The 10,165-nt window shown below is 39.4% G+C and overlaps 1 protein-coding gene across 1 annotated transcript in view; it reads left to right on the top strand.

Moving 5' to 3' along the window:
• The window catches only part of GEN1 (GEN1 Holliday junction 5' flap endonuclease), a 37,585-nt gene extending 31,378 nt beyond the window's left edge, over positions 1 to 6,207 (top strand). The window contains exons 12-13 of the mRNA XM_011951517.1: positions 307 to 450; positions 940 to 6,207. Of these exons, the coding sequence (XP_011806907.1) occupies positions 307 to 450; positions 940 to 2,258 (1,463 nt within the window). The 3' untranslated portion in view covers positions 2,259 to 6,207. The remainder of the gene's footprint in view (positions 1 to 306; positions 451 to 939) is intronic.
• The last annotated feature ends 3,958 nt before the right edge of the window (positions 6,208 to 10,165 follow it).

Here is a 10,165-nt window from a genome sequence, read left to right as displayed (position 1 = left end):
GCTCACTGCAACCTCCACCTCCCGGGTTCAAGTGATTCTCTTGCCTCAGCCTCCCTAGTAGCTGGGATTACAGGCACATGCCAGCACGCCCGGCTAATTCTTGTATTTTCAGTAGAGATGGGGTTTCACCATGTTGGTCAGGCTGGTCTCGTGTTGGTCAGGCTGTTCTCGAATTCCTGACATCATGATCAGCCTGCCTTGGCTTCCCAAAGTGCTGGATTACAGGTGTGAGCCACCAAGCCTAGCCAATTGGATTTTTTTAAAATGCGTAATTAAGGATGCTTTGCTGTGTTTTTAATCTTTTAGAACATTATGCTGTGGAAGATAAACAACATGGAGAATTTGCTCTGCTAACAATAGAAGAAGAATCATTGTTTGAAGCAGCATATCCTGAGATCGTTGCTATTTACCAAAAACAAAAGTTAGAAATTAAAGGGAAGAAACAAAAACGTAAGTTTTGGGTTTGATAGCTATTTATGCCACATGCAAATGTTATAGAAGAGCCACCTCTTCTGTTTGAATCTACTCTGTCTAAATTTTACTGAAAAATCTATAAAATCAAGGTCAAGAATTGTGTTCTTCCTTGTCTTCACATACTTTCTTTTAAAGCTGAAAAGCCAGGAATAAAACATTCTGCTCTGTCTACTAACGGTTGAACCAAGTGTTAATAATAATAGTTATACCGACCAATTGGTCAGCAGCTGCTATTTATAGCATATTCGGGTTTTAAATACATTTTCTTCATTTCCCAGAACTCAGTGAGGAAAACAGCTCAATTGTTTTCAGAGGGAAATATTTTATAATCTAGGAATGCACTGAGACCAAAAAAAGCCAAAAAAAATTCATACAGATTTCTCTCTGAACTGTTTACTTATTTTTTTTTACCCAAGTTAAAGCAAAGAAAATAAATGTTGATTATATGTATTTTTTTCTTTTCAGGTATTAAGCCTAAAGAAAGTAATTTGCCAGAACCAGATGAAGTAATGAGCTTTCAGTCACACATGACTTTAAAACCCACATGTGAAATCTTTCATAAGCAGAATTCCAAGTTAAATTTGGGGATTTCCCCTGATTCTGCATTACCACAGGAATCTATATCTGCCTCATTGAATAGCTTGCTTTTACCTAAAACTACTCCATGTTTGAATGTACAAGAACAGTTCATGTCTTCTCCAAGACCTTTGGCTATACAGCAAATTAAAGCTGTCAGTAAGTCTGTAATTTCAGAATCTAGTCAACCCAGTACCTCATCTCATAATATATCTGTGATTACTGATCTACACTTGAGCACTATTGACTGGGAAGGTACATCTTTTAGTAATTCTCCAACTATTCAAAGGAATACTTTTTCTCACGGTTTAAAATCAGAAGTTGAATCAGAGCTATCAGCCATCCCTGGTGGCTTTGAAAATATCCCAGAACAACTGTCATGTGAATCAGAAAGGTATACTGCAAACATAAAGAAAGTGTTGGATGAGGATTCTGATAGGATTAGTCCTGAAGAGCATCTACTTTCTGGCATTACTGATTTATGTCTTCAGGATTTGCCTTTAAAGGAACGAATATTTATAAAATCATCATATCCTCAGGATAGTCTACAACCAGATGTCAACCTGAAAACTTTGTCCATACTTAGTGTAAAAGAACCTTATATTGCTAACAGTGGTTCTGATTGTACATCACATCTTTCAAAGGATCTTCCAGGAATTCCCTTGCAAAATGAATCCAGAGACTCTAAAGTTCTAAAAGGAGACCAACTGCTTCAGGAAAACTCTAAAGTCAATACTTCCGTACCTTATTCTATCAGTAACACAGTAGTAAAGACCTGCAATGTTAGACCACCAAATACTGCTTTAGATCATAGTAGAAAAGTTGATATGCAAACCACTCAGAAAATTTTAATGAAGAAGAGTGTTTGCCTTAACAGACATTCCTCTGATGAACAAAGTGCCCCAGTGTTTGGGAGAGCTAAGTACACAACTCAAAGAATGAAGCACAGTTCTCAAAAGCAAAATACATCCCAGTTCAAAGAAAGTGGCCACAACAAGTTGGGTAGCCCTAAGATACATATTAAAGAAAGTGAACAGTGTGTCAGATCTTGTAAAACAGCTGAAAATGAAGAAAGCTGTTTCCCAGATTCAGCAAAAAGTTCTCTGAGTTCTCTGCAATGTCATAAGAAAGAAACCAACTCTGTTACTTGTTTGGATAGTCCTCTTCCTTTACTCCAGAGATTAAAACTAAGATTCCAAAGCACTTGAAAGGAACTTTAAAACACTTAAGTGTAACTTATTATTTTAGTTCTTCAGCAATAGCAGAGACAGAGGGAAGGTATCTAGTTCATGTGTGGTAAAAATTTTAATATTCTCTATGTCATGAAACACCATTTTAATCAAAATTGTAATTTTAAAAATGTCACCTAAAACTCGGGTTTTAAAAGATCCTCTGTATTGAAAACTTCTGATAATGCATGTCATTATGATGTCCTTATTATTCTTTAATTGTGGTTTTAAAATATTGGTATAGTACTTGACAGAGTAAATGCTTCATCTCTTTGTTCATTTTTACTTTTACTTCCACAAGCCTCTAAAGTATTTATATTCCAGGTTGTTCCCAAGAGGATAATTCTTTATACTTCACTGCATTCTTTTAAGGCCTTGCAAGGTCTTCCGTTATAACTCTCTTTCCTAAGAGTTATTTTCTCCCTAAGTGTGAAGATACCTTTAGTGTGCTCTTCCACCTTGGAAGACCTTGCAAGTCTTCCATTATAACTCTTTCCTGAGAGTTATATTCTCCCTGAGTGTGAAGATACCTTTAGTGTGCTCTTCCACTTTTGGTGTCTTAGTCTCTTTTTTGAGGGGCAAAAATAGAAAAGGAGAGAAGATGTCAGTATGTTTAGTAAAAATCATGCTTGTAATGGCTGAATAAACTGAGCAAAGTAACTTATGTATCCCCAGAAGTTCACAGATATATCAAGTGGAAGAAGATTTGGAAAATCAAATGTATTTCTAATCCAAAAGGATTAGAAACTTGCCCAGGATCACATAGCTAACTAATAATCCTGTGGGAATCAGTTTTCTTGCCTGCTAGTTTTTTTATGTTTCTATTTTTTCCTTCTGTAGCACTTTTCCCCCTTTTGTTTTAAATCTATGCAATATTGACTTTAATACCACCAAATACTAAATCTTGCATTAATTTAGGTTGCACTCAAAAATTCTAGAGAGGTATCCAGATTGAAGAGGAAAATTGTCTCTGCAGGTGACAAGATTGTATGTATCAAAAATTCTAAGAAATCCACTAAACTATTAAAACTGATAAAGTGAGTTCATCAAGGTTGTAGAATACAAGACCAGTTGTGCAATGATCATTGTATTTTGTTTGTGTTTGTTTGATTGATTGTTTTTTGAGACAGAGTCTCACTGTTGTCAAGACGGGTGTAGTGGCGCCGTCTTGGCTCACTGCAACCTCTGCCTCGCAGGTTCACACAATTCTCGTGCCTCAGCCACCTGAGTAGCAGGAATTACAGGTGTGTGCCACCATGGCTGGCTAATTTTTAGTATTTTTAGTAAAGATGGGATTTTCCCATGTTGGTCAGGCTAGTCATGAACTCCTGGCCTCAAGGATCTACCCAACTCGGCCTCCCAGAGTGCTGGGATTACAGGTGTGACCCACCATACCCAGCGTTAACTGTATTTCTGTACACCTCTAAATAAATGGAAATACATTCCATGTTCATGAATCAGAAGACGTAAGGTGACAATACTCCCCAAACTGATCTACAGGTTAAATGTAATTCCCATTAATTCCAGCTGGTTTCTTTGCTGATTATAAAATTCACATGGAAATTTCAGGAACACAAGAAGAATCTCGAAAAAATTTGAATGACTCACCCTTCCTGATTTTAAGTATACAAAACTACAGTAATGAAGAATGTGTTGTACTGGTATAAAGGTAGACGTATAGGTCAACATAGGTCAATGGCATAGAATTGAGAGTTCAGAAAAAAGCCCTCACATTTATGGTCAGTTGATTTTAAACCAGAGTGCCAAGACAATTCAATGGGAAAACAAAACTGTCTTTGAACCAACTGTCTTCTGGATGTATTGGATATCTACGTAAAAATGAATGACATTTGATTCCTACTTCACGTGATATTTAAAAAGTAACTTAAAATGGATCAAAGACCTAAATGTAAGAGCTACAGCTATAAAACAGAAGAAAACATAGACATAAGTCTTGGTGACTTTGAATTAGGCAAGGATTTCTTAAATATACCCAAAGCATAGGCAACAAAAGAAAATACACAAACTGGACTTCATCAAAACTAAAAACTTGTTTGAAATGACACCATCAAGAAAGTGAAAAGACGGCTTACAGAATGGAAGAAATATTTGCAAATCATAAATGTGATAAGGGACTTGTATCTTAGCGGGATGTATATAAAGAACTCATAATTATAAAAAGACAACTTCAAAATGGGCAAAATAACAGGCATTTCACCAAAGAAGAAATACAAATGGCCAATAAGCACATTTAAAATTGTTCAGTACTATCAGTCATCAGGAAATTGCAAATCAAAGCCACAAGACACCCAATAGAATGTCTGCAATCAAAAAGATAATAACTAGTGTTGATGAGGATGTGGAGAAATTGGAATTCTCATGCTGGTAGGAATGTAAAATGGGGCAGCCACTTTGGAAAAAGTCTGGTATTTCTTCAAATGGTTAAATATAGAGTTAATATGATCCAGCAGTTCCGCTCCCAGGTATATACCCAAGAGAAATGAAAACATAAATCCACATAAAAACCTGTGCACAGATGTCCATAGCATCATTATTCATAATAGCCAAAAAGTGGAAACAATCCCAATTCCAGAATGAGGAAGGGGAAAAACATGTGTATTGGCTACTGTGTGCTAAGCATTCAACTAGATTCTTTACAAACCTTGTATCGTCTCAACAGCTTTTTAAGGACTGTATTGCAATGTTTTGAATATTCAGAGAGAAAAAAATCGTTGCTAAAACATTCTTCCAAGGTTCTGCTTATTCTGATTTGTTCAGTCGTGGCTGTGATAGTTTAGGACCATCTAGACCAGGTAAATAAAATATCTAGAGGCATTCTTGAGATTGTATGAGATGAGAATAACAATTAGTTGGGAGTGGCCAGTCTAGGTTCATTTTGGTATATAGCTCAGGTGTCCCCAGGCTGTAGACAGGTACCAGTCCATGACCTGTCAGGAACCGGCCTGCACAGCAGGTGGTGAGCGGCATGCAAGCAAGAATTACCGCCTAGCTCTGCCTCCTCTCAGATCAGCAGCGGCATTAGATTCTCACAGGGGCACGAACCCTATTGTGAATTACACATGCAAGGATCTAGTTTGCACACTCCTACTGAGAATCTAATGTCTGATGATATGCGGTGGAACAGTTTCATCCCACAGCCATCTCACCCACATTGTCCATAAAAAAATTGTTTTCCATGAAAGTGGTCCTTGGTGCCGGAAAGGGTTGGGGACCGCTGATACAGCTAATACAGGCATAAGTGTAAAATAATACTTCCTCCTCAAGTTCTCGGTTTTCATTGTCCAGGTTATACCAATTCTTTTTAAAGCATTCCATGTTCTTGTTCCTTGGTGTGGTCATGTTACCGCTTGTATATCAAATCTTACAAGTTGCTGCTTACGTATTTGCTAACCACTTCATTGTCTTGTTGAGGATGCCTTGCTTCCCTTTGAAATACTCTGCCAAAGATCTGCCTCCAGCTACTAGGATCCTGTAATTGGTTTCTTTCTGATGGCTCCATCCTAAGGCCCTGCTCTGGCCTAACTACTTTGGGCTTTGTGTAATCAATCTTAAATTCTTGGTGGTTCTAGATTTTTTTTTTTTTTTTTTCCGTATAAAATCTCTATCTGGCCATGCTTGGTGGCTCATGCCTGTAATCCCAGCACTCTGGGAGGCTGAGGTGGGTGGATTGCTTGAGGCCAGGAGTTCAAGACCAGCCAGGCCAACATGGCAAAACCCCGTCTCTACTAAAAATACAAAAATCAGTGGGGCCTGGTGGCGCACATCTGTAATTCCAGCTACCCAGGGGGCTGAGGCAGGAGAATCACTTGAACCTAGGAGGCAGCGGTTGCAGTGGGCGGAGATGGTGCCACTGCACTCCAGGATGGGTGAAAAAGTGTCTCAAAAAATTAAAATTTAAATTAAAAAATATATAATCTCCATCTTCTAGATTTTATAATGAAGACTGTACCTTTTCCTTTTGGGTAGCATGGCTTGAGCCATCTTGTCAGGCATATCTAGCTTCAGATTCTTTTCTGCTAACAGATTTTCTCTGCGACCCTGGAGACATTTTCTGACTTTTCTGAGACTCATTTATTCAAATGTTTATGTGACAGGCATTGTGCTGGGCCCTGGAGATACAGTGATCAATGGTATCCTGTAAGGTTGTTTTGGTATCTGTCAAGTCGCTGCCACCATTGACGCATTGTACGGACTCAGTCAATGGTAGCTGTGTCCGGTACCATCATGTGGAAAGAGCACTATCAGATTTTGGATCCAAATTGAATGCAGCCAAGCACTGCCTTTTGGTAAAAATGTGGACACAGTAACGCTAGCAGGAGGCAGTGTGAGGGTGGGAGATGTGTTTTCAGAAGAAGAAAACTTTAGCATCATCACACAAGGGATCCTAACATGGCATTTGAGCTACTGGGGGAAAAAAATGCGCTTGCTTAAATATAATTTGTTAACTAACATTCATCTGATCACCTGTCACATTTGTGAGCACCCACTTTGAGCAAGGTTCTTAGGCTTTTCTATGTATAACAGCCAGCTGGAGGCCCAGTAAGTTTAAAATTTTTCTAGGTCACCCAACTAGAAAAGGTTAAAGCCGGGACTAGAACTCGGATCTCCTAATTCATGAGTGAAAACGATTCTCTGTATTTATGTTTCCACACATCATTCAGTTCTTGACTCAAATATCACCTCAGACAGTCCTAATCTTTTTATCTCCTGACATTATAAATGTTGAGTTTAGGGTTTTTTTGTTTTTTTTTTTTCATTGTTTCCCAAACTAGCATGCAGACTTGATGAGGGCAGGGATTAAGTCCTTTCTGTTCACAGAATTCTAGAACAGTGTTTGGCACAGTAACTGATAGATGCATGAATGACAATTCTCCACAACCCCCCAGCCATGGAGCCTGTACCAGCAGTGGCTGCACCTAACCTTGCAGAATCTGGTCTTCGTACTTCAGCATGGCTCACAAGGCTGAGGCAGCCTGGCCCCAACTTGTCTTTTCAGCTTCATGCATTCATAGTCATGAACCTTGGCTCTAGCCACCTAAGACCATTTGTTATTCCCTGCACAGATGTCTGCCTGAAATGCTTGCTGCTAAGGCTAGATAAACCTCATCTGTTAAAGACCAGCTCACATGTCATAACTTTCTAATCCCAAGCCAAATTAATTGCTTTATACGTGTCCCCAAAGAAATTACCCATACATTCATCATAGTATTTATCACATTCATTCGTTCCACAAATACCAGCTGATGCCTACCATGTAGTAGGCACAATATTCCTTGTTTAAAAATGCCTCTATCTCTCTCTCGGATAAGACTAAGATCTCTGAGCACAGTAATCAAATCATTTCTGTTCACTTCCCCCAGATGCCTGCCCAGGGTTTGACTCTTCTGCCTCACCAACTCTTATTTACCCATCGAGATTCAGTGTAAACATGGTCTTAAAAAAGGCTTCTGTTGCTTCTCTGGATCGCTGCTAGTCCCCATAGACTTCTAAAATATTACCTGTCTATAATTTGGTGTTGGGTTACATTTTTTGTTGTCCACACCAGACTATGAACATCCTCAGGGCAGAGAAACCATATTGTACTTCTGTATCTATAGCACCCAGCAGAGGGATTGGCACAGGAAGTGTCCAGTGAGGCCAGGCATAGGGGCTCACACCTGTAATCCCAGCACTTTGGGAGGCTGAGACAGGCAATTGCCTGAGGTCAGGAGTTCGAGACCAACCTGGCCAACATGGTGAAACCCCATGTCTACAAAAAATACAAAAATTAGCCGGGCGTGGTGGTGGGCACCTGTAATCCCAGCTACTTGGGAGACTGAGACAAGAGAATCACTTGAACCCGGGAGGCGGAGGTTGCAGTGAGCTGAGACCGTGCCATTTCACTCTATCCTGGGCAAGAAGAGCGAAACTCCGTCTCAACAAAAGAAAAAAGACAGTGTTAAGTGAATGGGTGCTGATTGACTGGTGGTGATTTCAGGGTCTTAGTTCTAAATTCCTCTGTGGAGAGAGACCAGATCTAACTGGGTGGATTAGCTTGATACCTAGTCGCCTTTAACCACCTTAAGATGCCCTGCCAAGATGCTTGCTTTCTGAAGGTGAAGAGTCTAAATCAACTGCTGTTCCTGTTCTGCTGGTAGCACTTAGGGTAAAACAGCTTAAATAGTATTACTGAAGGCAGTCTCCTTTCATCTATATGTTAACGTGGCAATGTTTATCACCTTCTTAGCCAAGCAAAGCTTTTATCAGGCTCAGCTAACAGCTTGCATTAGCCTCTTTCAGGAACTTGCCACATGGCCTGTAAACTGACATGCTGCAGAGTCAGCCCCACCAATAGTCCAAAACAGTGGGACTCTTTTTGATGATTTCAAAATAGAGAGTTTAGCCCCAGGAGAATTTATCAGATAAATTCACTAAGTTGCCTGTTTGGCAGTGGAGGGGAGAGTCATCAGCAAAGTAGGCTGACCCTTCCGTGGGCAGAATGAATATTTTGCTAATGTGTAGAAGAATTCCTTTTGTAAGCACCAAAGAACTTTAATAAGGATTAAGTGTCTGAGTTTCCTCAGCATTATTCTGTTCCAAGACCCAAAAAGGAAAATAACCTTCCAAAATGGTAAAAACTGCTTGTATATTTAGAATTCTCTGATCAAAGACCTAATGAAAAGATTCTATAGTGTTTACATCATCATAAGTTAAATCTTCATCTACCACCCAACTGATACCTGCCTTTCTGTGAGTGAAGTTAGAAATGGCTGTTCTTTAATAAATGCTTTCGATCTGAAAGTGAGAAAGTGATTTATGAAACACCCAGGTGAGGGGAGACTACAAGTCCCTTTGCCTTTTAGTTTTCAAGCAATACTGGTTACAGTAACTGCTCTGATGTAATTATTGCTAACATTTACATTTTTATTAAACTGAAAATGCTAACTGTGAATGCCAGATGTCAGAAGCCTTATTTTACATAATTGTCCAAACACAGAGCAGGCATTGTGAAGGCCCCACAGCTTCACAGCTGGGTACAACCAGGTCTACATCTTCTGAAACAAACCGAAGGACATTTTCTTAAACCTGAGAGTCTCTGGTCTGAGAAAGTGTCTTGGTTCTAATAGAGACTAGCTACACTGGGCAAACCTCCCCTGACTTCACTTCCTTCTGTCTTCACTCTCAATCACATTTGAGGATACATATCAATATATATGAAACGTATATCAATATATAAATTAAGCATTACTGATGTCTTTAAGATGTGTTCCATTACAATCTGTATAATTTTTTGAGAAGGGGATTGTCTGCTTATGAAGAAAAGAGAGACAAAGCTTATTGGGCACTAATGAATATAAGTGAGCTTATACAGTTTCAAAAGTCTGTTATGCAAAGCATTAGTGAATCTTGGGAAAAGACAAACGATGTATATTGAATGTTTATGTGCCACACACCTAATTAAAATTTCTCATCTATGCCCCACAAAAACTGAGAGGGCCGAGTGTGGTGGCTCACACCTGTAATCTCAGGACTTTGGGAGGCTGAGGCAGGCAGATCACTTGAGGTCCAGAGTTCAAGACCAGCCTGACCAAAATGGTGAAACCCTGTCTCTACTAAAAATACAAAAATTTGCTGGGCATGGTGGCAGGTGACTGTAATTCCAGCTACTCGGGAGGCCGAGGCAGGAGAATCGCTTGAATCTGGGAGGTGGAGGTTGCAGTGAGCCAAGATCATGCCACAGCATTCCAGCCTGGGTGACAGAATGAGACTCAGTCTCAAAAAAAAAAAAGAAAAAGAAATACTGAGAGGCAGGCACTGTTATCCCCTATTTGCATTTGAGGCTAAGAAAAGTTAAGGAACTTTTATCCAAGGTCAACATCTAGTAA

This window comes from Colobus angolensis, unplaced genomic scaffold (genome assembly GCF_000951035.1).
Source record: "Colobus angolensis palliatus isolate OR3802 unplaced genomic scaffold, Cang.pa_1.0 Scaffold109, whole genome shotgun sequence".
Classification (NCBI taxonomy): domain Eukaryota; kingdom Metazoa; phylum Chordata; class Mammalia; order Primates; family Cercopithecidae; genus Colobus; species Colobus angolensis.
Note: the sequence above shows the minus strand (reverse complement) of the source record. Positions and strands in the feature narration are given on the sequence as shown.